The sequence below is a fragment of the Lepidochelys kempii genome, chromosome 20 (genome assembly GCF_965140265.1).
Source record: "Lepidochelys kempii isolate rLepKem1 chromosome 20, rLepKem1.hap2, whole genome shotgun sequence".
Lineage (NCBI taxonomy): Eukaryota > Metazoa > Chordata > Testudines > Cheloniidae > Lepidochelys > Lepidochelys kempii.
In genome coordinates, this window is record NC_133275.1 from 20,734,764 (window position 1) to 20,762,377 (window position 27,614).

Genomic DNA, 27,614 nt, shown 5'->3' on the forward strand with positions numbered 1-27,614 from the left:
TTGCAGACCCAACAATAAAAACATGCACAGTTATCTCTATTCTTTACTGGACCTAACAGAACAGAAACACAAAGAAGGTGCTTTGCACGTTCTTGTCTTTTTTATTATTGTTTCTTTTGCTTTTTTTGGTAAAAGTGGTTGTATAACAATTCTGAAGTAAATTTTAAAATGCTTTTACATAATAGAAGTCCAAATAATAATTAAAAACATATCTGGGTGGCTTGGTCTGGGGAGGAGAGGGGAGGGGAGAGGAAGGGAGGCACGGCTGCGGCTGGCCAGGGGCTCCTTCCGGCAGGTGCGGGGGCTCGGGTCTTCGGCCAGCCCAGAGCTCCTCTGGATGAGGGAGCGGGAGGCACTTCGGGCTTCGGTGAGCCCAGGGCTCCTCCGGGCAGGTGCGGGGGGGTGGGTCTCATGGCTGCGGCCAGCCCAGGGCTTCCCCGCTCACCTCCCGCCTCCTCACTCCACCCTCGCCACCTCTCTGCACCCCTGCTCGCCTCCTCACTTCACCCCCAGCACCTCTCTCCACCTCTCTCCACCCCCACCGCCTCTCTCCACCCCCGCTAGCCTCCCACCACCTCTCTCCACCCCCTCTCGCCTCCCACCACCTCTCTCCACCCCACCACCTCTCTCCACCCCCGCTCGCCTCCCACCACCTCTCTCCACCCCCACCACCTCTCTGCACTCCCGCTCGCCTCCCGCCTCCTCACTCCACCCCACCACCTCTCTCCACCCCCACTCGCCTCCCACCACCTCTCTGCACTCCCGCTCGCCTCCCGCCTCCTCACTCCACCCCACCACCTCTCTCCACCCCCGCTCGCCTCCCACCATCTCTCCCCACCCCACCACCTCTCTCCACCCCCACTCGCCTCCCACCACCTCTCTGCACTCCCGCTCGCCTCCCGCCTCCTCACTCCACCTCCACTCACCTCCTCACTCCACCCCCGCTCGCCTCCCAGCACCTCTCTCCACCCCACCACCTCTCTCCACCCCCGCTCGCCTCCCACCACCTCTCTGCACTCCCGCTCGCCTCCCGCCTCCTCACTCCACCCCACCACCTCTCTCCACCCCCGCTCGCCTCCCAGCACCTCTCTCCACCCCACCACCTCTCTGCACTCCCGCTCGCCTCCCACCACCTCTCTGCACTCCCGCTCGCCTCCCACCACCTCTCTGCACTCCCGCTCGCCTCCCGCCTCCTCACTCCACCCCACCACCTCTCTCCACCCCCGCTCGCCTCCCACCATCTCTCCCCACCCCACCACCTCTCTCCACCCCCACTCGCCTCCCACCACCTCTCTGCACTCCCGCTCGCCTCCCGCCTCCTCACTCCACCCCACCACCTCTCTCCACCCCCGCTCGCCTCCCACCACCTCTCTGCACTCCCGCTCGCCTCCCGCCTCCTCACTCCACCCCACCACCTCTCTCCACCCCCGCTCGCCTCCCACCACCTCTCTGCACTCCCGCTCGCCTCCCACCACCTCTCTGCACTCCCGCTCGCCTCCCACCACCTCTCTGCACTCCCGCTCGCCTCCCACCACCTCTCTCCACCCCCGCTCGCCTCCCAGCACCTCTCTCCACCCCACCACCTCTCTCCACCCCCGCTCGCCTCCCACCACCTCTCTCCACCCCACCACCTCTCCCCACCCCCACTCGCCTCCCACCACCTCTCTGCACTCCCGCTCGCCTCCCGCCTCCTCACTCCACCCCACCACCTCTCTCCACCCCCGCTCGCCTCCCACCACCTCTCTGCACTCCCGCTCGCCTCCCACCACCTCTCTGCACTCCCGCTCGCCTCCCGCCTCCTCACTCCACCTCCACTCACCTCCTCACTCCACCCCCACTAGCCTCCCACCACCTCTCTCCACCCCCGCTTGCTTTCCTCCTCCTCACTCCACCCCCGCTCACCTCCCACCACCTCACCCCCCCCCCGCCCGGCTTGCCTCCTCACTCCACCGCCACTCTCCTCCCACCTCCTCAGCCCCCCTCCCCCCGCTCGCAGCCAGATTCCCACCCGCCCCCCTCACCCTGCTGCTGGCTGGCCGCTCGCCTCCTTACTCCTCCGCCAGGGCCCCCCACCCGCCACTGGCCTCATCACCCCCCCCCCGCTGCCGCCTCCTCACCTGCCCCTTAAGCGTTGTGTGTCCCCCCTATGTCTCCAGAGAGGCAGCACATGCCGGAGCAACAGGGCGGACGGGGAGGGGCTGATGCTGCACAGGAAACTGCCTTGGCCGCAGGGAAACCCCCTGGTGGCCACAGGCGGCCACGGTGGCCGCATCGGAGAAACGGTGCACGGACACATGACTCGTTTTGTTTTTAGTTTGGCTAAGAGATTCCCTCCCTTGTCCTCGTCCCCCTCTCCCTTGCATTTGAAATGTGTGCCTTGTGGGGCTCTAAGCTCTTGCTGCTCCCTAATAAGCCAGTGGAACTCACTGCCACAAGGTACCACTGAAGCCAGGAACAAGGCAGGTTTGGATGTTTCCACGGGTAACGGAAACGTCCAGAGTTAGAATGGCAAATACTACAACACAGTGGAGTTTAGGGACAGATTTGCTGCTCCAGGGCATGGGCTGTTGGGGGCTAGGAGGAATCTTCCCCTGGGTCCAGGTTACTCCATTGCTGTCCACTGGGTGCCTCCTTCCACCTTCTTCTGAAGTCGCTGGTGTCGGCCACCGTAGGAGTCTGGGCTAGATGCGCCCCCTGCTGCAATCCAGTCTGGCTATTCCAGTGTTTCATGTGAGGATTTCAAGGGGCTGGTGTCCACACTGATTAATGGAGCCCCCTCTAGCCCAGTGTCCCATGGTGTGAGAGGAGGTAAGGAGCTTATCTGTGCTGACTTGGGTCATATCCTCCTTGCTGCCTCATATCCAGGGGGGAAGCACTGGGTATTTTGGGGAAGGTGTCGTTCCTCCTCTAGGCCATAGGGTGGCCCTGTAGCCCCTCCACAGCAGATCTCCTGGTTCTGCAGGTGTAACAGGCTATGGATCCACAGGGCAGCTGATCTTCCAGCTGCTGTGGCTTCCCTGACCCTTCTCCTAAGCCCGGTTGTCCAGGGAGACACCATCCAGCTGGGCTGTGCAGGGAGAGCCCATCCCCCCAACCTGGGCTGCCCCCCTTCAGTTGCCACCCCAGATTCAGCTGCACCCAAGCCCCTTTGTGAGCAAGGAGCATGGGCCAGGGTTGCCCTACTTGGGTGGGGGCTAGATTTTGCTCTGTGGTTATGATGCAGCAGGTGCTGTACTTGGTACAGATGCAGCCACCTGGACAAGGGGGCTCCATGACCAGCAAGGTCTCCGGAGACCCGGTGCCTGGGCTCTGTCCACTTGCTGCTGCTAACCAAGATCTCCTCCCTGTGCCCCGGAGCTACAGACCAGCCACATAACAGGCTCCCCAGCTGTCCACCCCCCAGGGACGTTTCTGGAGCAGCCAAAGGCCTCTCGGGGGAGAGAGCAGAGACGGGTGTGGCGAGCACCTGATTCACATGAGACGGCAGGGTCTCGAAGAGGATGTTGTCCACACTCAGCCCAGTCTGCTTAAGCAGGGAGCAGCAGCCTAGCTTAAGTGGGAGTGACTCCGAGGGGTTCCCTGTCAGCTCCAGCCTGGAGAGTAGCACCAACCTCCCGATCTCAGCCGGCACCGTGGTCAAAGCGTTGTCCGCCAGCTGCAAAGATGTTAGCTCCAGACAGGCAAAGAGCTGGCTGGGCAGTGCCCTGATCCTGTTGCCGGTGATGGAGAGGTGCTGCAGCGTCCCCAGCTGGCCAATCTCCGCGGGGAGGAGACGAAGGAGGTTGTGGCTGAGGTCCAGGTGCCTGAGTCTCTTCAGGGTGAAGAAGGCATGGGGCAGAGACTCCAGCTCGTTGTGGGATAGCACCAGCTCCTCCAGGCTGCCCGCTGCCCCAGTGGAAGCGGACAGGGTGGCGATGCAGTTGTGCCGCAGCTTCAGGCTGGTGAGCTGTGCCAGATGCTGGAAGCCAGTCCCCTCCTCAAGGCTGCGGATGCCGCTGGAACGCAGACCCAGCCTCTGCAGGCCGGTTACGTGCCAGACCAGCGGTGGGATCCTCTCCAGCTGCTGGGGGCTGCTTGTCTTCTTCAGGACCGCCCAGTGCCTCCAGCTTGGTCCCGTCGTTCTGGATGCAGAGATGGCGGAGGTGGGTGGACATAGAGCAAGGAAGCTTGGTCAGCTTGGTCTGGAGCAGCAAAATCTCCAGGCTCTGGAGCTCCCAGAGAACCTCCAGGGCCAGCACATTGGAGCAGAGGTGACTGGAGAGATGCAGCTGATGCAAGTTCTTCAAGGAGTAAAGCCAGGAGGGGATCTTGGTGATGTCAGTGAACTGGACGTGCAGCCCCCTGAGCCGTTCCTGCAGGAAAGCCAAGGCCATGGGCTCCATCGTGGCTGGGCAGCGGTACAGCTGCAGCTCAGACAGCGCCCCCATCTGGGCCACCTTGGCAGAGAGCTTCACCTCCACCATGCACTCCAGCCGCAGCACCTCCAGGTCTGCCTTCTTATTGACAGCCTGGGGCAGAGCCGGAAGGGCACAGAGCCTCAGCTCCAGCCGGCCCCAAGGCGTCCCTCCCCACCTGCCGCCGCAGCTCCTCATAGTCCCTGCGGTGCTCCTGTCCGATCTCCAGCAGTTGGCTCTCGCTGATGGTGGAGAGGAAGATGGCAATCCTCTTGGAGCAGAGCGGGTCATATTGGTCAGCCATGTGCAGCAGGAAGGCCAAGTCATTGCAGACATTGGGGACAGACCTGAAGCTGCTCTCCTCGCTGGCTCGCCCAAAGGAATACTCCCTGAGCGGCCTCCGGAGGAGCCAGTAGAGGGTGTAGACCCCCACCAGCCCACTGAGCAGCACCAGGGCCAGGTAGCTCAGCAGCAGCTTCTGCAGGATGTAGGCCAGGCTGTGGGTGCAGGAGAAGGTGGCGTGGCCAGCGAGGTCCTCCAGGCCCGGCCGGCACATGTGCCTGAAAGCAATGGTGCCGGCAGAGCTGGAGGTGTAGCCCAGCACGGCCAAGAGCTTTGCCACCTTGAACACCGTCTGCCCCACGTAGACCCAGTAGAGGAGGCTGGCAGCTTCAGTGTGCGCCCGGAAGGTGCGGATCTTCTCAAAGAGTGCCTTGGCCTGCTCCCTGTCCTTCCGGTCCAGGATGGTGGCGCTAGGGAAGGAGGATGCCTGCTCCGCCTGAGAGCCAGCGCCAACCTGAGAGATCTGGGCAGAGCAGGGTTTCATCCGGCCAAGCTTGCCTTCCGAGGGCTGGCAGGCTGTCTCCGAGAGAGCCTTGGTTGTCCAGGGTGAGTGGAAGCACTTCCGGAGGATGGAGAGGAACAGCTCGATCCTGGAGGACGTCTTGGGGTATATGAACCAGAAGTTGTTACAGACCATCAAGAGCAGCGCGTGCAGGAGGGCCAGGTATGGGGAGTACTTGGAGTGCCACGGCAGCGCCTGGTGGTAGCAGACCTGGCCAATGTACAGGTACTGCTGGTAGTCAAGGTTGGTTGGGTGTCCACTGTGGGCAGCAGGAAGTTTCCTCCTGGTGCCGACCGGAGAAGCCTCGGGTTCTGGGCCATCCAGAGGCCCTAAGGCAGGTCTGGGAGCTGGGGACCCACTTGCAGCCATGCTGGTCCTGCCGACAGGCAGGCACACCACCTGATCTGTGGAGATCAGCAGGGTCCCTGCGATGATGGAGATGGCCAACATTGCCAGGACCAAGTAGTCGGTGAAAACGTCCCACCAGGGCTTCAGAGTACTGAACGGGGCCCGGCCGTCACTCAGGCAGGCCACTTCCGTCAGGGAAAACATGGCTGGTGGGAGGGAAAGGATAAGGGTCAGTGGCTTAGAGGTGTTCTGAGCCTGGGTTGGTCCTTGGGAGATCCTGGCTCTGCCACAGACTCCCTCTGGGATCTTGGTCACATCACTTTGTCTCCCTGTGCCTCAGTTTCTCCATCTGTAGAATGGGATAATGATCCTTCCTTTGCCCATTTAATCTGTGAGCTCTTTGGACCAGGGACTGTCTCTGACTGGGTATCTGTGCAGCACCCTGCACAGGGGGCCCTGATCTCAGCTGGGACAGGGACTGTCTCTCACTGTGTGTCTGTGCAACACCTGACACAATGGAACCTCTAAGTGCTACCATAATACACCTAACAGAGAAACAGTTAATGGCATAGAAAGCCTTGAATGTGGAGGTTCAAAGATAGTGAAGAGACATGAGGGGTGGGTGCTGGGCGTTCCCCAGGGTCCCCTGCCCTCTTGCCACCCCGCGAAAGGGCCAGCACACATGCTGCTTCCATGTTTGCTCAGTGATGAGGTTCCGCCCTTCTCCTCTTGCCTCTGTCTTCTAGGGGACATTTGAGGGCCTGCTGGTCAAAGAAGCTGAGAACCCAGAGCTCAGCTGGGGCCCTGTGATGAAGTGGGAATTTTTTTGCTGTGTGTGCCTCAGTTTCCCTCCGTACTTTGCATCGCTAACCAGTGGGGGAAAGGGCCAGGACACGAGCCCTGAGGCATGTGTCTCACCTGGCTGTCTGGGGTGGACTGAATGGCTCACTGAAGGACTGGCTGGAAACCAAAAAGATAGTGGGAACCCCAGCGGCCAGCACATCCACAGCTAGCAACCAGGGGGAGTTCCCCACTTCTCCACTTGCCAGTCCAAGGCCCCAGCTCAAGAACAAAGGGAAGAAGTGGCAGGGGAAGTGCTGTAGCCAGGGCTCTCACCTGGGTCTGACAGAGAGAGAGCCTGAAATGGAGCCCACGGCTGCTTGGCTGGGTGGGGTGCTGGCTTGGCGAGGTGGATATGTCTTAACCTTTGCTTCTCTGTGCTCGCCTAAGGACTTCCCGTGCTGTTGTAATAGACCCGACTGTTTGTAAAGGCTGCTTGGTGTCACTGCAAATCTTTCCCAGGGTGCGTTGGACCCTGAGGAGTGAGCAAGTCTCTGGCCCGGCATATGTCCCAGTTGGACTCTCTGGGCAAAGCTCCATGGGGTGAAGCAGTACGGCTGGAGCCCAGCGGCTCAGTCTCAGAGACGGGGAGGTTGCGTGGGCTAACCTAAAGGAAGAGTGGGACCCCTTGGGGATTGTTTAAAAGCGGGGGTGTAGCAGTACCAGCCTGCAGTCCCTCTGGCCACCCACTCCTGGGGTTGGTAGATTCAGAGGTCTGGACCAGGTGATCCCCTTAATAACCATCTTGCCACTGTAGCCCTTTGCTCTGCCACCTCCCCACAGGATCCTGCCCAACAGAGAGAGCGAGAAACTTGGCAGAAGGGCTGCCCTGCAGTTTGAATGCACAGGAGTGGGCGAGAGGAGGCGAACCAGCACTGAAATGATGTAGCAGAGGAGGGGTTAAATGTTGCACTCTGCCTATGGAGTGGTATCCTGACTTTGTGTCTCAGGGAGGGCCTAGCACCTTCCCATGATGCTCTCACCAAAGGGACAAAGGACTTACTGCTGCTGCTGGCTCTGGGAGTGGCTCCCTTAGCTTATGAGGCAGCTGCCTGGCTTCCTGATGCTGTCGGGCAAGAGGTGCAGTCCTGGCTCTGCATATGAATCGCTGCTCTGTTCACAGGAGGTGGATGTGCAAAGTGCCCAGCTCCTCCTGGCAGAACCAGCCCCCTCTCACGTGGGGCACCTGAATCCAGGCATCTCGTCTCTTGGGAGCCCAAGCCAGCATCAGGCGCCAATGGAGGAAGGTATTTCACCTCCCAGAGTCTGAGCTCATGCACACCCCATCCCTCCCTAGCAGGGCTGAGAAGGACCAATGGAGCCTTGACAGTCTCCCTGTTAGGCCTTAGACTTACGAGCCTTCTCCTCTCCTCCCACGAAGGACATCGCTCACTTCGTCCCCTGATTTCCCTCCACCCTGCTCAGATCCACCCTGATCTCATGCCAGGAGAGTGAACCACTGACATCCGAAAGGCTAGACCTTAAATGGAGTGGTGTGGCCTAGAGTCAGGACTCCTGGGCTCTCTCCCCAGCTCTGGCAGGGGAGTGGGGTCTGACGGTTACAGCAGCGGGGGCTGAGTGTCAGGACCGTTGCTGGGACGGTTATTGTTCCAAACCATATGAAGTGCAGTTGGGGTGAGAGAATTAAATGCAATTCTAACAATTCTTTGCCTTCTCATTAGAAAGAATTGACAATGTCCCAGCCAGGGGACGAATCCCCGCACCTGTCTCACCACGGGCAGCCCGGAGCGATGCCGTGATGTGTCCAGCCTCACACAGGGAGTGGCTGGCAGAGCCAGGACTCCAGAACCACAGGCCAATGCGCTAACCACACAGCTGCCCTTGGCCACCTGCTTACCTGGGGCAAGGCATGTAAACCGGCTCGGATCCCTGCCCCCTCCAGTGCTCTGAATGAGACCGTTTTCCCCAACCAGCCAGCTGCTCCTACCAGCTGGATTTATCACCAGCACCCTCCCCCCTCCGAAACCTTTCCCAGCACCCAGGGTGGTGCAGGTACCTCCTCCCAGCTACAGAAGTAGCTCGCGCCCTCCCCACTCCTGCGGAAACAGAACCAGATCCCCGTCTCCATGGGGCCGGATCCCTGTCGCCGTGGGACACCCTCTTGAACAGCTGGCTCTGGCTCTGGCCCCCTTTGGGGTTAGTCCAGGGATGTTTTTTGGGGGGAGAAAAGGGAACGAGAGAGAAAGACTGGAAGAAGGAGAGAGAAAGAGGGAGAGGAATGGCCCATGACCCAGAAGAGAACAAAGTTTTCTCTCCCTGCAACTAACTAACTTGAGTTCTTTATTGCCCCTCAGCTCTGCTAACCGCTCCCTGCCCCACACCAATCCCAGGGGGAGCCCCTTACTCATACCCAGCAGCCTCCCCACCTGCTCAGGCCCGATCCTGCCCGGCAGCAGGGGGTCTGGCCCCCCTCTCTGGCCCGGGGAACAGCCCCAGAGAACCTCGAACCCTTTCCTTCCCACCTCCTGCCTCTCCTCATCCAGGCCCCTTCCGCTCACCTGCTGCTGAGCCTGGGGCTGCCGCTTGCCCTAGATCCTTGCTCCACCAAGTCTCTTCTCTACAGGGAAGAGTCTCCTCCAGCACCCCCGAGTCTTGGCTGGGGGCCTGGATTGTCCACATCCGGCCCATTGGAGTGGCTCTCTCTCTCCTGTCTCTATGGCAGCTCCAGGGAGCAGCGGAAGGATTGTGGAAGGAGGGAGCGTGACTTCCTCATTTGTTTCATGGGCCGGCTGGGAAGAGCTGTGTTAGCAAAAGGATCCAGCCAACTCTAACCCAAAGCACTTCCCTCATTAGACCCACTGCTGGGGTAATGACCACCCCTCCCCTTGGACAGATGGGGAAATTGAGGCACAGAAGGCTGAAGGTCACAAAGCATGTCAGCAACAGAGCTGGCAACAGGATGCAGGCAGTCCTGAATCTCAGCTCCCCACTCTCCAGCCACCAGACCAAGGCCTGAGAGGCAGAACTCCTGGTGGATTCTGTTCCCAGCTGTAGGCCGTCAGTGGGGCTCAGTGGTCAGTGCAGGGAGAATCAGGACACCTGGGTTCTATCCCTAACGCTGGAAGAGGAGTGGGATCCAGTGGTTAGAGCGGAGGGAGGGGGGAAGGCTGGGAATCAGGACTCCTGGGTTCTCTCCTTAACTGGGTTGTGGGGATGGATCCAAGGGTCTCTTCTGGAATATTTTTATTTCCCCCTGTTTATAATACAACAGACACAGGCAGTGGCTTCCCACCTTCAGCTCCCGGTAGATCCAAAGGGTAACGATTCTCTGCCGAGGCCAGCAGTAGGACTGAGGGACTGTAGAAAGTGCTTTGGGGTGAGGCGCTGCCGGGATCATGAGCCCAGTCCTTTGTCTAATGGAAAAAGGACTCCAATCCCTGAATGCGCTCCAACGCAAACCCAGGGGATGGGATCCAGAGCGGTGGAGAGATCCTGCTGCTGAGCTCTGATCCACAGACGCCACAGAACAGGAGACAGGGGCTCTGGGTGCAGCTCGCACAGCGTTGGCCAGCAGATGGCAATGGATAGCCATTCCCAGGGCACCCCAGTACATGGAGGAGGTAGTGGGGGGCACGGTCTATTAGGCAGGGGTGGGTGTGAGGTGGTATGTGTTGAGATGGATGTGTGGTGTGTAAGGGCTGTTGGGGGGATGGGAGGCTTGTGTGTCTATAAGGCAGAGATGGGGGTGGGAATAGGTTGTGTTTGGGGGGGTTAGCACCTCAATTCCTAACCCCCTGTGGCAAAGCCCCCCCCCGAGCAGCCACCGTGGGCCTAGGTTGAGATGCACTCTCAACCCCGGCCCTAAAGTTCCAGTCTGCCCCCATCTGCCCCCAGCTCCTTCCTGCCAGTGACTTGGAGCCAGGGCAGGAGGTGATGGGGCCAGGCCCCGTCCCCAAGTGTTCCCTGGCCGGCTGCCACGTGGGTGGGGTGTGGCTGGCTCCTGTCAGATCTGCAGCCTGGCCTGGGACCCACGTACAGCATGGGGGAGGGAGCGGCTAAGCCCCCTGCCCCCCAGTCAGATGCCCGCTGAAGGGAATTCGGGATGCAGATAGGGCTGGATGGTGGCAGGAGGAGGAGGGTGTAATGCCCCCTGTTGGGTATCCTATGGGATCAGGGAGGAAGACTGGAGGAGAAGGGCTGGGATTAGGGGTGAGCAGCAGGATAACTGAAGGGAGGCTGGGGGTGGAGGGAGGTCACAGGGGCTGAGATGAGTTGGTTTTAAGAGGGAGCTGGACACACTGATCATAGAATCATTAACATAGAATCATAGAAGATCAGGGTTGGAAGGGACCTCAGGAGGTCATCTAGTCCAACCCCCTGCTCAAAGCAGGACCAATCCCCAGTTTTTGCCCCAGACCCCTAAATGGTCCCCTCAAGGATTGAACTCACAACCCTGGGTTTAGCAGGCCAATGCTCAAACCACTGAGTTGTGTGATGGGGTTGCTGGGGAGCAGGACTCAGCACCCCTGGGTCTTATGTTCCTAATAGCATGTGCCCCAGGGTTTCAGCCAGCCAGCGGCAGGGCTCAGGAAGGGATTCCCTCCCCCACAACCTCCCCATGTATTCTGGGAGGGGTTTGTTTTAATCTCCCTCTTCTGACACATCAGGGCTGGAGACAGGCTAGTGGGCAGGGATCTGAGCAGGTACCAAGCGTTCTCCCTTTGTCAGGCACTTGTCTGGTGGTTCTCGTGCACATGCTCTGGGTCCCAGTGATGGCCATATGTGGGGACAGGGGGGAGGAATTTTCCCCCAAGTCAGATTGGCAGGGACCTTGTGAGGCTTCCACCTGCTTCTGCAGCATGTGGGTGTAGGGCACTTGCCAGGATTATCTGGGCATAGCTCACTTAAACATCTCCCTGCCATCATGGAGGCCTCGGGCTCTGGTGCACCTCGGTCCCTCCTCTCCTCTGCCTGTGGCACGTAATAGTCTCCAGTCTGTTTTCCTGGGGTACGCCGGTCTCATTATGCAGTTGGGTTTGTTGTGTGGGTGCTGGTAGCCTGCGATAGACAGGAAGTCAGACTAGATGGTCCCCTCTGGCCTGAAACTCTGTGCCTCTCTGTGGCAGGGCAGGGAGGTTGGTAACACGGGGTCTGTGCAGTACCCAGCATGATGGGGGCCCCAGTCATGGTTGGGGAAGGGGTTTGTGCAGTGCCTGGTGCCAAGGGGGCCCCGCTCGCATTGTGGGGGAGATGTTTGTGCAGCAGCCAGCACAATGGAGACGCTGCTCCGTTGAGACCTTTACCCGTCACTATGATAATACTGACGTTGGATCCGGCCCATATGTCCTCTGGTTCCAGGACATAGCTAAGGGGGGGTTCTCCCGTAACTGGAGGGTGCCTTGCCGCTGGCTACCACTCGAGAAGGGTCCAATGTTGGAGTTCTTAGGAGTGCTCCCGCCGTCCTGGGAGCGACGGCCGAGGTGGCTGGGGCGTTGCTAAGACTGGGGTTTCTTGAAGCGCTACACCCAGCCCGGTGAAGAGATAAAGGCTGTTTGCACTGTTCACATTTCCAACTTCTCCCCTCCAGCTGCACAGAGCCAGGGCTCTGGTTCAGGCCCACTGCTATTACCAGGTGTGTGTGGATTGCCACCCCTCCTGTCCCCTATACATCCTTGAATATAAAAGAAGGGCTCACTCCTGAAATCCTTCCATGACCTTTGCCTGAGTAAGGGCTCTAGACTCAGCTAGCTGCAGCGCAGGAGAAATCAGTGCCTGTAACCCAGACCCATCTAGGATCCTGCTACAGAGAGGTGGGACTAAGGGGAGGAACCCCTGAGAGCCAGGTCATTGGTGGAAAAAGCCATGCTTCAAGGAGGAGGAGGCATGTCACAAGCAGAAGCCACATCCAACAGGGGAGGGTCAATGGGAGCCACACCCACCTCTTTAAATTTGTATGATAAGCACATACCACACCAAGTGGAAAAACCAGTTTCTCTTGGTACTGTAAATCCATTAGATGCTTCAACCAGGTAACTCTCCTTCCCCTCTCCAGGCAGATGACCTACAAAGCCAGCTGCAACCTTCCTTGGGAATGTGGTTACATCACAGTGGGTGTGGACTGCCAAAACTGAGACATGACCAAACACTAATGAAATTCAATCCTGCTGAGATCTTGGCCTCTTGTGACAGTGAGTTCCACTGGCTAAGGATGCCAGAAAAGCATCCCTTTGAATCAGTGGAGTAGGTGGAGCTGTGGAATGAGGAAAGACTTTCCCATGGGTAAAGCCACAGCAAAATTTCAATTGAACACCACATTTGCCTCCTCTCTAGATTACCCATCAGATTGGCCTGGAAATTCATAGGATAGACTGTGGGCTGGGGTACAGTTTATGGGGCAGTGACCAAGGTGTGCCGGAGATCTAGCACTTTAAAACATGAGCTATTTACACACACACAAAAATTGTCCTTTTTTAAAAGCAATAAACGCTGCTTGTTAATAACACTAAAAAAATAAGTATAAATAGAGTAATTTCTCCCCGGCAATCCAGGATACAACGTGGCAGCTCTGCCACACAGGATCACCGACTGTCCGACTGGGATGAAATGTTGAGCCCCTCCATAGCCATGGCTGGGGGGATGATTCTTTGGTAAGACTCTTGGTGGGAGATCTCCCAGGTGCCTTTGCAGCTCTGGCCTGGGAGCAACACCTGCACCGGAGAGGAGCACACGAGGCACTTCCCAGCTCTAGTCACCGTGACAGTCTTTCTGCAGGTGGCCAAAGAGCCTGCCCCTGCTGCTGACTGTCCCCTCTTCTCATTCACTCTCCAGCCTCTCCCGGATGTCCACGGGCAGCATCTCATAGAGAGTGCTCTCCACCACCAAGCCACTGCGCTTGAGTGCCGGGCACCGCCCAATCTGAGGCGGCAAGGCCTCCAGGCGGTTCCCCTTCAATTCCAGCTTGCTGAGCAAGGAGAGGTTGCCCAGGCGGTGGGAGAGGGTGGAGAGCTTGTTGTGTCCCACCATCAGAGTCTTCAGCTTCTTGCAGAAGAAGAGCTCATCGGGCAAGGTCTCCACTGAGTTGGAGGAGATGGCGAAGTACTGGAGATTCTGGAGCACACCTACCTCCGGGGGGATAACCTGGATGCCATTGTTGGAGAGGTCAAGGCAGCGGAGCTTGGTGCAGAGGAAGAGCTGGGAGGGCAGGGTCTCTATTTTGTTGCGATTGAGGTAGAGCTGCTCCAGGCCCTTGAGCTTCCGGATGTGCTCGGGGATATAGGCAATGTGGTTGCTCCAGAGCTTAAGGCAGACAAGCTTGCGGCAGTGCTGGAAGCTGAGGATCTCCTCGATGGAGCGTAGCTGGTTGTCTTTTAGGTCCAGCTCCTGCAGGCTGACCAGGCTGAAGACGGCATGGGGGATACGCTCCAGGTTGCAGTTGACCAGCTCCAGCTCCCGCACGTTGACCAGCTTCTTGAGGTTGTTGAGGGTCACCAGCTTGGTGCCGTCGTTGAGAATGCACAGACGCTGCAGGTGAGTCGAGACGTCGGTCACGCTGGGCGGCACCTTGGAGATGTTGCTGTGCAACGAGAGCACCTTGAGGTTCCTCAGCTCCCGGAGGCTCTCCAAGCCGGACGCCCTCCCCAGTTCCTGGCTGAAGAGGCCGGAGAGGTGGAGCTCCTCCAGCCCGCGCAGGCTGTAGACCCACAGTGGCACTTCCTTGATTTCGTCAAAGGTGGCCTGCATCACCTTGAGGTGGTCCCGCAGGAAGACCAGGGAGGCAAATGGCAGCTTGACAGGGCAGTTCAACAGGGAGAGCTCCTGGAGGTGGACGAGCTGGGCCACCAGCGGTGGGAAGGTCACATCCTTGAGCATCTCCAGCTTCAGGGCCTCCACCTCAGACAGCTCAAAGACTGTGTCAGGCAAGCCAGACAGCATGAAGAGGTGGAGCTCCAGGCGGCCCAGGGCATTCCGCTGCAGCTTCTGCCGCAACTTCTCCTCTGTCCATTCGTGGTTGAGGTTGAGCTGCTTGAGCTTGCTTTCGCTGACCTCGGAGAGGAAGACGGCAAAGCGCTTGGAGTAGAGGGAGTCATACTCGTCGATCAGATAAAGCATGAAGGCAAAATCATTCTTGACATCAGGGATGTCGCTGATGCCCGTCTCCTCTCGCACGTAGCGGAACGAGTACTCCTTCAAGGGCCGGTGAAAGAGCCAGTACAGTGTGTATAGGCAGGTGAGGCCGTAGACGCCCAAGAAGCAGATGTAGCAGATGGCCAGCTTGGAGAAGAGGTGGGCCTTGGTGTGGTTGCAGCAGAAGTGGTCGTAGCCTGTCATGTCCTCCATCTCCATGCTGCAGGGCACAATGAAGTGGATGTTCTGCACCAGGGCAGCATTGTAGGCCGTGATGATCAGGAACTTGAAGACCTTGAGAACAGACTGTCGGACGTACATGGTATAGAGGATGTCTCCCTCCTCCACGTGCAGCCGGAACTTCTTCACCTTCTCAAACAAAGCCTTGGCCTGCTCCCCTTCCTTCTTGTCCAGCAGGCTGACTGCAGGAGTCTCTGCTACCTTCTTCTCAGAGATGGACTGGACGGGCTGTAGAGCAGGGTGGGGCTCGGGCATTTCATCCTTGATGCTCTTCCTCCGCCCGTCTTCCTTCTTTGAGGTCGTCCCATCTTGGTTCTCCCCAGAGACCTCAGAGAGGGCCCGGGTAGTCCAGGGTGAGTCAAAGCACTTGCTCAGGATGGAAATGAAGTGCTCAATCTTTGAGCTGGTGCCTGGAAACTTGAACCAGAAGTTGGCACAGACCATGAAGATGAGGGTGTGGATGACCACGAGGTAGGGGAAGTACTTGGCGTACCAGTGCAGGGCTGTCTCATAGCACATCTGGTTGATGAAGCTGTACTGCTGGATGTCCAGGTTGTTGCGCAGGCCGCTCATCTCCCGGGAGGACAGAGGTGTGTCTGGCTCCGAGGCGTTGAGTCTCTTCCTGGTGAAATTCTGGCATGTTTCAGAGAGTGGGGCACCAGCAGGGACATGGTTGGGGAGGCAAATGATTTTGTCCTGTGTCACCTGGGGATATGGCCACAGAGGGGAACAGGTGAGGAAACCATGGGGGATACTGATTCACACCAGCTGGGGGTCTGGCCCCATTGACTCCAATGGAGCTATGGCCAATTGACACCTGCTGGGGGTCTGGCCCTGTATGTCATGCAATGGTCCATGTACAGTTCTGCCCCCTGAGCACCGACTGCAGACTGCATTCACGCATATTTCAGGACAATAGTGATAACGGGCACCGAAGCCTTGCCCAACCCAGGAGCCCCGAGGGTAGCTTAGACACGCCAGCACACCCTCAGTGCAGAGGTGCACCCTGGGAACGCTATAGGCTCCGTGACACGCGGTGTGCTGGGAGTTGCAGTCTCAGTGGGCTGCGCCGCTGGAGCACGACCCATTCTGGCCCCACTTCGGCTGCCCCTGGGACAAAGGAGACTGTCCAAGAAGCACAGTTGGTGGTGATGAAGCATGTCTAGTAGTTAGAGCTCAGGTGCTTGGAGTTAGGTTCTATCCCTGGCTCTGGGAGGGGGGTGGGGTCGAGTGGTTAGAGCAGGGGGGGGCTGTGAGCCAGGTCTTCTGGATTCTCTCCCCAGCTCTGGGAGGGCAGTGGGGTCTACTGGGTTAGACCAGTGGGGTGGGGAGTCAGGACTCTTGGGTACCATCCCCGGCTCTACCGCTGACTCTCTGTATTACCTTGGGCTCCTCCCTTCTCTCTGTGCCTCCATTTCCACCTCCATAAAATGGGCATTATACCAACTCCAGGGAGGTAGCAAGTTTCTAAAGCACCTGGTGAGGCTGAGACAAATGAGACTAGAGAAGGTCAATGAGCTGCTAGTTCACGCCAGCATCTTACCCCACAGCTAGAGAGCAGCAAGAGCGTCCCATGAGCTTAGACTGTGAATGTGTGCACTGCACACGGCACACACCAACCCCACGAGGAGCTCCTGTGATTCAGTGCCCATGCTAAGCCAGGCCATTGCTAATCACAACCCAGGAGTCCTGACACTGAAGGGAACAGGACCCGCCGTGATGTTGTTAGGTAGGAGAGCACGGGAGGGCGGGTGGCAGGAAACAGAGACGAGCTGATCAGGGTACTGTAAAGAATTATTGCCCCTCGTTCTGCAGAGCCTGAGCTGGCCCAGTGGCATGCAAAATAAAATCCCCCAGCTCCTGGTTACTGCAACCCCAGGGCCACGTGACTTCCTTTTACAGAAACTGTCTTTCAGCCCCTGGCTCTAAGCAAGCCAGACCCACCTGTGCAGTGTGGGTGACATTCCCCATCTATGGGTGACCAACCTCCTACTGTGCCAGCTGATGGAGCTGCTCCTTCAGCTCAAGCAATAGAGTGCTGTGCTGATGGTCCCAGTGTCAGCAGGGTCTGAATGTGCGCGTACTGGGGATTTGCCTGAGGTCACCCCAAAAGTCAGTGGCAGAGCCGGGAATGAAACCCAGGAGTCCTGCCTGCCACTACTGCCGCTCCTCTGCCTTCACCATGACTAGATCCCATTCCTCTCCCCGAGCTGGGGATAGAACCCAGGAGTCCTGACTCCCAGCCCCCTGCTCCGGCCACCATCTCAAGGGGGTTTCTCTTTACTTCCCTGGCAGATCCCACCATCCCCTGGCATCTCATTGGTTGGCAGTGTGGCAGGTGCCTGAATGGTTAACTCAAAAGGGGGCCAGCGGGGAGCTAATCTCACTCCTGTCCTCCTCCCGAGTGGCCCTGGGGTTTTGCCTATGGGACTTGTTGCCACAGATATTCTCCCTGGTGCCACAAGAGATGGCTATTGTAACAGGGCTGCTGCCTTGTGCACCTGCTGCTTGGCTTCTGTATGGACACTCTCCTCCCCCCAGTATTGGGGGGACCTTCATCTGGGGATGACCGAGCACCCCCCATCCCAATGGGGATGACAGACCAGCCTAAAACAGGGCTAGGTGGAGGAGGGGTAGCTCATTCAGGGGACAGAGATGGGGGGAGGGTGATTCTCCCATCTCCCCCCGTTCCACCCCAGAATGCAAAGCTTGCTGACCCATCAGCTAACCACTAAAATTCAAATCTGACATTTATGAAGTGGAGTCTAGTGGTTAGAGCTGCAGGCAGGGCAGGTACAAGGATGTTTTGCACCCTAGGCGAAACTTCCACCTTGCACCTGCCCAACCCCCCCCCCCCACCGCCCCCGACGGTCCAGGGAGCCGTGCGGCAGCTCCCCACCCCAGCTCACCTCTGCTTCGCCTCCTCCCCGAGCACACCACCGCCGTTCCGCTTCTCCTGCCTCCCAGGCTTGCAGCGCCAATCAGCTGTTTGGCGCTGCAAGCCTGGGAGGGAGAGAAGCAGAGTGGGGCGGTGTGCTCAGGGGAGGAGGCGGAGCAGAGGGGCGGGGTAGGAGTCAGGGTTTTGTTCCCAGCTCTTGGAAGGGAGTAAGAATAAGGGGGAGGGGCTGGGAATCAGGACTCCTGGGTTCTAGTCTCAGCTCTCTTTTCCCCCACATGGATCAGCCCAGTGGGCCCATCTAGCTCAGCAGCCTGTCTCTGATCAGGCTCACAAGAGACGGGCTGAGCTGAGCTCAGCCCCTTTCATTCCTGTTGCTGAGCCACAGCCTTCGCTCCCCACCTTCATCCCATTCACCAGGGCAGCCCGTGATCCAGCCGCACCCCAGACATGCTGGGGCAAGCTTCCTGCCTGGGCACGAATCCCCTGCACGGATACAATACGTCCTGGGAGGACTGGCAGCTCCAGGGGAGGCAGACACCTCCGGATCAGGGGGGCAACTCCATCGTAGGGCCTGTATTGATGGCCCTCGCCCTTCCCCCTGCTCCCCTTTCCCTCGAGCCCTGGGCCCACCCTCTCCTCTCCTAGCAGGAGGGTGGCATTCACCCACCCAGCCGTTTGAGCTCCAGGGAGGTTCTGATCCAAAGTTCCCAGTTCCCCAGGGGTGTGTCTTCCAGCCGCCTTGCGTCATGGCAGAGTGCTTGCTGGGATGTCCCTCCCACAATGCAACAGGGCGTCCATTGTGGACAAAGGACTCCATTTGCCCCAGCAGCGATTTGATGGGCAGGAGGGGACAGGATAAGGGGTGTTCTTCCCAGCCGGCTGCCTTCTCCTCCGTTTCCACTCTTGCTTCCGGCTGGTTTGTGGGGTCTGCATCCTGCTATTATGGGCACCACTGCCACTTACTGACCGGCATGAGCACATCACCTTCTAGTGGCTGCTGGGGATAGAACTTTCTACTGCTGCTGCTGCTGGAGATTCTTCTTCAGCTCCAGAGGGAGGAGGATCCAGAGGCCCCAGGTCCTATCCCTGCTGCTGCATGGGTGGCGTCTCACAGAGGGTGGTCCCAGCCCACCCCCCCAGCCCGGTACCCACCTGCAGGGTGCAGCCAAAAACCCCGATCATGAGCATGGCCACCGTGATGTATTCAGCCAGCACATCCCACCAGGGCTTGAGCACCTTGAAGGCCGGCTGCTGGTCCGTGAACTGCTTGAACTCAGCTACAGGGATCATCCTGTCTGCAGGGAGAGGGTGGGGTTAGGCTGGTGGAGGCCTCTCCTCCCTAGTGACCCCCAGTTCAAATCCCAGCTCAGGTCCAGTGAGCTTGATGGATCCTTGGTCAATCTGGAGGAGTGAAGGGGGCCCAATTATGAAAACAAGAGGCAGCACTGTGTAACCTGACTGCAAGAGGGCCATTGGGAGGGAGCTGGCCCCGGGAAGAGGGCAGGATCCCAGCCCAAGAGAGAGAATTGTCCTACCCTGAATCTCTTTCACCTCCATAACTCCAACCATCCCAGAGATCATTACACACTGTACATGGGGATGGATCGTTTGCCCAGTCCTGACATGCAGCCAGCTCTGGGGTGGGGCACAGCCACTGGTTAACAGCCCCCCCAACAGCCTGAGACAGGAGAGCCCTGTTCTGAAAGCGAAAGTTCCAGGGCAGGATGTCGGGAGGCAGAAGGCGATTACTCATGTCAGAAATTGGGCAGGACACCAGGGGTCACACCCTGACTCCTGGGAAGAATGGCTCATCTGATAACCACAAAAGGTCAGTGGTTCGGTCTCATGCTGCAGTGCAGCTTTGGGACCAGAGCTGACTGCGAGGGGAGAGCGCCCCACACTGAGCCACTGCCCCGCGCCCTGCAGAATAGCTCCCCCAGCGCAGCTCTGAGACATCAGGGTCAGCACTGACTCCAAGGAGAACCTCCCTCCCTGCAGCACAGCGCTCCCTGCTGGTCACCCACACCGGTCTCGTTGAGCCACCTTTCCCCTCCTGCCTGGCTTTGTTCCCTGCAGACATGGGATGGGGGCTACCCACAGAGTCATTGGGAAGGTTGATCCAGGACATCAATACGGGCAGGGAGTGGGATCCTGGAGAAGGCCAAGGGGAGACACTGGGGTCCCATTTCCCCTCTACCAGTCCCAGCATCCCTTTGAAAACTGATCCAGCCAGCTGTAGATTTCACCCCTCTGCTGGCTTGGGATGAGCCCAACCACCTGGCACAAAGGGCACTGGGTGGGGCTTTAATGGCCCAGCGATGGGGGAGCCCTACCCAGCCCAGGCCCTGGAACCCCCCCACCTTGGAGCAGGGTTCCAAGCACCATAGCAACGCCCTGTGGCCTCCCTCAGACAACAGAGATGGGGTGACCCTCGCTGAGGGTCACAGAAGGCAGATGGGTCGACTCTGATCCCAGTGCTGGGCTTTACCTAGCCCGGCCCAGTAACCCAGATTTGGGGGGGCGTAATCCAGACTCCAGCCTCAGTGTTGTGCAGCAGGAAAAAATTCTTCATTTATCCCAGGAACCCTGACTTCCAGCCTCTGCCCCCCCTCTAATGAATCCACCAGATCCTGTTCCACCCTCCCCCTGCCAAGCTGGGAATAGAAGCCAGGAGTCCTGGCTCCCAGTCCAGCCTGCTCTAATCACTCGATCCCACTCCCCTCCCAGAGTGGGAATAGAACCCAGGAATCCTGGCTCCCAGCCTCCTCTGCTTTAAGCACTAGATCCCACTTCCCTGCCCAACTGGGAATAGAAGACGTGAGTCCTGGTTCCTGGTCCCCCCTGCTCTGATGCTAAACCCCACGCCACTCCTGGAGATGGGAAGTTTAACAGCCGCCCCCCCCACCCCTCAATCACACTGGCCCTGCACTCCCCCGAGTGCTCTCAGGTGTGTCCTGCACCCCCCATCCTGCCACCTTCTGGTTGCTGTGCAGAGAACACCTCCAAGTCTCCGGATACAGGGTCTGCAGCTCAGATTTATCTCTGGTGGGAATGGAGCCAGAGTTTGCTCAATTGGCGCCCTACATGATTCTTAATCATTTAGCTCTTGTGAAAGTGTACCCAATTGCCCCAGATGGGGAGGCTCTTTATGCTCCACCCCCGCAAGCAGCTACGCCCAGGAAGCAGTTCTGTGAGCTCATGTACACAGCCCATCCTCCTGCCAATGTGTGCCACCCCTCCCCTCAGGGTACACCCTTAGGGAGGAGTCTTTGTGGCCTATTCAATCTTTGTTTTTTCCATCCACATTCCTGGATTCTATTCCCATCATTGGGAGGGGAGCAGGGTCTAGTGGTTAGAGCAGGGGAGCTGGGAGTCAAAGCTCCTGGGTTCCAGACTCTGACAGTGTGTGATCTTGGGCAATTTCTTTCTCTCCTTTGTGCCTCAGTTTCCCCAACTCTAGGAGACAAACTTCTCCTTGCCGTTACACCTTGCAAGGCTTGTGTGGCTTAATGACCTTTGCACAGTGCTGTGACCCATAGGCAGGACGAGGAGCATGATCATTTTTATTGCACTGACCAATGTTATGTGGGGACCGCTGACCAGCAGGAAAGTCCATGGCTTTGCCTAGACATTTCCCCTCCAACCCAGTCGGGTGCTACTCCTGCTCCCCAGAGGAAATGCCTTTCCCTTTGCTCATGGTGGAGAAACCCCCAAGCCAGCTCTTATACAAGGGATGTCGTCCCTGCAGCTGCTTCCCTGTGGTTTGTATGTTGTGCCAGCCTGGCAGAGCAGAGTAAATATTTCCATGGACAGTGCTGGGAGGCAGGCAGCGGGGGAAGCAGCAAAGAAAGCTGAAGGCAGTTTGGGGCAATCTGGGGAATTCAGACACTTACAGGACTTTTCAGAGCAGAGAGAATTTTTAAAGGCAGGGTTGGAACTTTCCAGGGAAAGCCAGAGTTCGAGCGGGAGAAACTCTCTGCTCGACTGCTGGTCTACACTCCCCATGCAGAGCTGCAGATAGAAGCCAGGTCCTGAGAGCCATTGAACCAGACTGAAACCTTGCATACGATGGAAACCACTTCAAGCCAGGGGGTGTGGCAGGACCCCTAGTTCCAGCACCTATGGGGGCAGTCCTGGAACCCTTGTCCAGCATGGGCAGCTGTGAGTATAAGATCCCCGCTCCAGCCTCTGGGGGGCAGTTCAGGGGGCCCAGTTAGCATCTGCTAGACCCTGTGCAGATCAGGACTCATCCAGCACCCCCTTCTCACTGAAGCCCTTAGAGCATCCCTCAGACCATCCCAAAATCCATCAAAGGGCAGAACCCAATGGATTTGGGGGGGATTTCAGAAAACCAGAAAGGGAGGACCCTGCCATCTCTGCAGCACACCCACAGCCTCCAGCACCTCTGTGATTGTCTGTGGCTCAGCGAGCTGGCTGATGGCCCGGTCCTGAGGATGGTTTTGTTTAATATCTTCATTAATGATCTGGAGGATGGTGTGGATTGCACCCTCAGCAAGTTTGCAGATGACACTAAACTGGGAGGTGTGGTAGATATGCTGGAGGGTAGGTATAGGATACAGAGGGACCTAGACAAATTAGAGGATTGGGCCAAAAGAAATCTGATGAGGTTCAACAAGGACAAGTGCAGAGTTCTGCATTTAGAAAGGAAGAATCCCATGCACCACTACAGACTAGGGACAGAGTGGCTAGGCAGCAGTTCTGCAGAAAGGACCTAGGGGTTACTGTGGACGAGAAGCTGGATATGAGTCAGCAGTGTGCCCTTGTTGCCAAGAAGGCTAACGGCATTTTGGGCTGTATAAGTAGGAGCATTGTTAGCGGATCGAGGGAAGTGATCATTCCCATATATTCGGCATTGGTGAGGCCTCATCTGGAGTACTGTGTCCAGTTTTGGAGCCCACACTACAAGAAGGATGTGGAAAAATTGGAAAGAGTCCAGCAGAGGGCAACAAAAATGATTAGCAAAAAGAAAAGGAGGACTTGCAGCACCTTAGAGACTAACAAATTTATTTGAGCATAAGCTTTCGTGAGCTACAGCTCACTTCATCGGATACAAAAAGCTTACCCTCAAATATATTTGTTAGTCTCTAAGGTGCCACAAGTACTCCTGTTCTTTTTGTGGATACAAACTAACACAGCTGAAAAATGAAAAACTCTGAAAAATGATTAGGGGGCTGGAACACATGACTTATGAGGAGAGGCTGAGGGAACTGGGGTTGTTTAGTCGCGGAAGAGAAGGATGAGGGGGGATTTGATAGCTGCTTTCAACTACCTGAGAGGGGGTTCCAAAGAGGATGGATCTAGACTGTTCTCAGTGGTACCAGATGACAGAACAAGGAGTAATGGTCTCAAGTTGCAGTGGGGGAGGTTTAGGTTGGATATTAGGAAAAACTTTTTCACTAGGAGGGTGGTGAAACACTGGAATGCGTTACCTAGGGAGGTGGTGGAATCTCCTTCCTTAGAGGTTTTTAAGGTCAGGCTTGACAAAGCCCTGGCTGGGATGATTTAGCTGGGGATTGGTCCTGCTTTGAGCAGGGGGTTGGACTAGATGACCTCCTGAGGTCCCTTCCAACCCTGATATTCTATGCTTCAATGATTAACGCCTTCCCCTCGAACACCTCAACTCATCTCTGCTCATCCTCCCCACAGGTACCCAGTTGGCATCCCAAATGCCTAATCTCCCAGACAGAAAGGAGGTGGGGGGATGGATGCACACTGCCCCTGGCCTCAGAGCAAGGGGAGAAGGGGATACACACAGAGCCTCTGGCATGGGGGGGGGGGGCCTGGTATCGGGTCCAGAGTAGGAGGCCCCATGGCCCAAGCTGCTCCTGGCATGCAAGAGCCAAGAGGTTCATTCTGTGAGCAACCAGGGGCATCGCTGCCCAGGAGGAGCCTCCCCCACTGTCACCTGTATCGGCCCCATTGCAGCAGGGGTGATCAGTGAGTCCCACAGGCTACCTGAGGGCACACCCGCCCCGTGTCCCCCTCTCAGCCTGGCCTGGAGAGCAAGCACTTGGGGACTTCCAGAAGAGAGTTCTTCTTCCTTCCTTCCTCGCCCTCCGCTCAGCCCAGGTCCCTCATCCTCCCAGGCTCCATGCAAATTATTCCCATTCCCCCTCCCACCCATTGCTGGTCACCTCCAGCCATACCCAGCCCCTAGGCACCCCCTAACCATCCCCAGTCCCCCCCATTCCTGGGCCTAGACAGTTAAGCCAAGTGCTCAGGCAACACCGAGTGCCTGTCATCCCCAGGCACCCCCTACGCATCCCCATGCTCCACATTTCGGGGGACCCCCAGCCGTACTCAGGGCCCCTACCCCTACCCATGACCCACCTCCCCAGCCATGCTCGACCTGAAGGCACTCCAGCCTCTGCGCTCACCCCCGCCCCCTTTTCACACATGCTCCGGGATGTGGTTTGGGGCCTGCTCCTCTCTGGGGGTGCTGGCTGGGATGAGGGGAAGTGCAAGTGGGGTCCCACCGAACAGGCCACAGGGGGCAGGATGCATTTCCTGTGGATGTGCCACCCCTGAGGAAAATCTGCACCCCCAAAACTCTCTCCCCTGAGGCAAACAAGCACTTGCTTACCCCACCTACAGGTGCCAACCCTTCCAGCCCCTCCCTAGTAAATCTGGATTCCCCCCACCCCCCAAAAATGGTCCCCTTTCTCCTAAGGACAAATTCCCCTCTCCCCCTTCCTTGGGGATCCAAGACCCCTCTCCCCTTTTCTGGGACCAACCCCAACTCACCCAGGGGCAAAGCCAGGTCATAGAATATCAGGGTTTGAAGGGACCTCAGGAGGTCATCTAGTCCAACCCCCTGTTCAAAGCAGGACTAATCCCCAATATTTGCCCCAGATCCCTAAACGGCCCCCCTCAAGAATTGAACTCACAACACTGGGTTTAGCAGGCCAAAGCTCAAACCACTGAGCTATCCCTCCCCCAGATCCCACTTAAGCTCCCTTCCTGCCCCCAGTAGTCCTCCTCCCTTCCTGGGGAGTAAATCTGGATTCTCACTCTCCCGCCAGGTGTAAATTCACATTCCCCCTTTCCTCCTGCGGGAGGGGGGGATCCGGATCCCCCCCCCCCCTTTTCCTCCTCCCATCCTGGGTGGGTGGAATCTGGATTCTCACTACGCGGGGGGGGGGGGGCGACCACTCCCCCTACCCGCTTTGCCCGTGTAACTTACCAGCTCTCCGTTCCCACTGCCCAGCCGGCTGCCTTGCCCGGGGCTCAGCGGGGCGCAGTCAGGGTGATTCCGCTGCGCCCCCCGCGGCGGTGACGGGCTCCTCCAGCGCTGCCTGCTGCCGCGGCTCCCGGGCACCCCCCGCCGGTGCGGGAGTGACTCACCCTGCCTGACGAGCTCCGGCCCAGCCCCGCCGCTGGGCTGGGTTTGGGGAGGGAGGAGACCCGGGGCAGAGCAAACACGCGGCGCCCCCACCGCCACCAGCCACAAAGCGGCAGCGACCCGCACAGCGGGGACCCGAGACTCACGGGTCCCTCCCCGGCTCCGCGAGGGGAGTGGGAGCCAGGACTCCTGCATCGCTGCCAGAGTCTCACCAGGCACCCTGAGGGGCATCCCTTCTGCTCTCTCCGCCTCCGATTCGGGGGGTGGGCAGCGGCCCTCCCTTTCCTAAAGGGTTTGGGCCGGTCAGGTGACAGGAACGGTAATTGCACATTACAATTATCTGATTATTTAATCTCTCACCGGAATTGTGGTCTGAAGTCAGCCCATGGCTGTTGCTCATGGACCGGAGAAGGTTTCAGCCTCTGCGATAACAATCTAACGTTTCTGCAGCTTCTGTCCATGCCAGGTACTTTGCAAACTACTTATAAGGATCACTTCGTTCCCTGCAAATGAAAGGCCGCCACTTCTGGGGTGGGAAGCAGCAGGTGTTTAACAGCGCGTCAGTGACTCGATGCAGGGATCATTCACACAGCAATAGAAATGCAGCCAGCTCTGGGGTGGAACATGGCAGCTGTTTAACAGCACACAGCAACACGCCACAAGAACAATTGTGCAACCAATCATTGCATTGAAAAATGTTCCCCAAGGTGGGTTAGAAGCCCTCCGGGAGCTGTGCTAAATGCTGGGTTTTGTCATGGGAGGAAAAGGGCTTATGAAAAAGCTCTTGTTTATGTTCTCAAGGAAGTGGATCATTGCAGCAGGCAGAAGCTGTAATGGTCTCAAAGCCTGTCATTGTCTGGGTGAAATTCGACCCCCTAGCTACTCCGCACAACCCATCTTGGAGACAATCAGATGGGGCGTGTGAGCTGGGATTCATTCAACAGGGATGTTTGGATGTGAATCAGTGGAGCGGGTGTTTGGGAAGGAAAATCTCCCCCTTTGCTACTCAAACATCACAGCCCAGTGCTGGGACCTGAGATTCTGGGATTGAAAGTGACGAGGGACAAAAAGCCCAATCTGCTACCCCTTGCTCCAGGGATCTGGGAAACTACAGCAAGGAAATGAACTATTAACTATCACGTACTATCGGGACCCATGGGGGCGGAGGGCATGTGGGGGGACAGGTGCCTGGTACCCACAGCCGTGGCTGCTGGGATGTGGCTCCCTGCTCATCTCACTCCCCCAGTGCACAGAGGAAGTGGATGGGGCTGCGTGACAGGGCCAGGATCAGGATGGAGGGGAGTGAAAGCTGCACCCTGTGTGTTCTGGCCCCCTGCCCAGCATTGCATCTATATCTCAGAGCCTGCAATCAGATCCTAGATCTGGAAGGGAAGTGGGGTCTAGTAGTTAGGGCAGGGTAGTTGGGAGTCAGGACTCCTTGTTTCTGTTCCTGGTAGGCCCATCAAGAGAAACTGGGGCTCCAATATATCATGTTCACTGGGGCCCCACCCCCTCCCATTTCAGCCCAGTTACAGGTGTTTGAGGGGGGCCCAGTACAGTTGTCTCCCACTTTCCACTGCTCTCATCAGCCCTGGATCTGGGAGGGGAGTGTTCAGAGCAAGGGGGCTGGGAGTCAGGACTCCTGGGTTCTAGTCCCAGCTCTGGGCAGAGAGTGGTGTGTCTAGTGGTTAGAGCCGGGGTGTTGGGAGTCAGGACCCCCAAAGGGTACATCGACACAGCCGCTGGGAGCGTATATTCAGGCGGCTACGCCAGACCGCAGCCTCCGCTGCAACGTCCACACTGCTGTTTCCAGTGCACGTCTGCCTGGGGTCACTTGGTGTCCCTCACTGAAGGTCTCTCTCTGGCGGGATCCCAGGCCAACCTTCAGCAGGTGCCTAGTACCAGCCTCTCCAAGCAGGGCACACTGGAAACACCACAGATAGGAGCTGGGTGCGCCAGCTGAGACAGGGCCAGTGGAATCTACTCAGGGCTGCAGAGGGATCATAGTACCTAACCGCTGGACCCCGCCCCTGCCCAGAGCTGGGAATACAACCCAGCCCTGGCCTCCCCCACTCTAACCACTAGACTCCACTCCCCCCTTCAAGTTGGAATAGAACCCATGAGTCCTGACTCACTTCTCTGCCCCTCTCCCCGACTCCTTTGCCCTCTCCAGGCCCTGTCCCCCCAAGTCCTGCCTACATGCCTATATCTAGGGGTGAGTGAGCTCACCCGGCCGCAGCAGGCAGGGCCCAGCACAGCCCATAATTATCTGGAAATAGTCATTTCCTGAGGTGCCCACAGGTCCTGTGCCAGGGCTGGCAAGGATATTTAAAGGGCCAGTGTACCCATTCCAGGGGGGACAGTGCGGGGTGTGTGTGTCAGAGACCATGAGCGCCTGGGAGAGCCCAGGGGAAGTGCAGGGAGTGGGGGTGGGGCCTCAGCTTGGGGCAGTCCTTCCGGTTGTTGCTGCTGAACCTAGAGCCCCTGTGTGGCACTAGGGGTCGCTGTGCTGCAGGGAGCATGGTCGGGGCTCAGTGGGGGATGATCTCCACTCTGCATTTTAATTTCATTTTAAATGAAGCTTCTGAAACATTTTTAAAA

The 27,614-nt window shown here is 57.9% G+C and overlaps 2 protein-coding genes across 3 annotated transcripts; both read right to left on the reverse strand.

The window, feature by feature from the left end:
• Positions 1–2,126: 2,126 nt before the first annotated feature.
• LOC140900857 (volume-regulated anion channel subunit LRRC8D-like) lies at positions 2,127–24,927 on the reverse strand. Its single transcript, XM_073318764.1, is given in 4 exon segments — positions 2,127–4,087; positions 4,089–4,556; positions 4,558–5,792; positions 24,855–24,927. Coding segments are annotated over 3 exon segments (2,952 nt in total). The 5' UTR covers positions 5,791–5,792; positions 24,855–24,927; the 3' UTR covers positions 2,127–2,836.
• Positions 12,772–24,935, reverse strand: LOC140900858 (volume-regulated anion channel subunit LRRC8E-like). 2 transcript variants are annotated; one of them, XM_073318765.1, is made up of 3 exons: positions 24,855–24,935; positions 18,803–18,945; positions 12,772–15,456 (listed from the first exon to the last, which is right to left on the reverse strand). In XM_073318765.1, exons 2-3 carry the CDS (start codon positions 18,938–18,940, stop codon positions 13,201–13,203), a joined length of 2,394 nt encoding a protein of 797 aa, XP_073174866.1. In that variant the 5' UTR covers positions 18,941–18,945; positions 24,855–24,935; the 3' UTR covers positions 12,772–13,200. The 2 variants fall into 2 exon arrangements, with proteins under 2 accessions (XP_073174866.1, XP_073174867.1); XM_073318766.1 differs by having other exon boundaries at positions 18,803–19,051; positions 24,855–24,929.
• Positions 24,936–27,614: the final 2,679 nt, after the last annotated feature.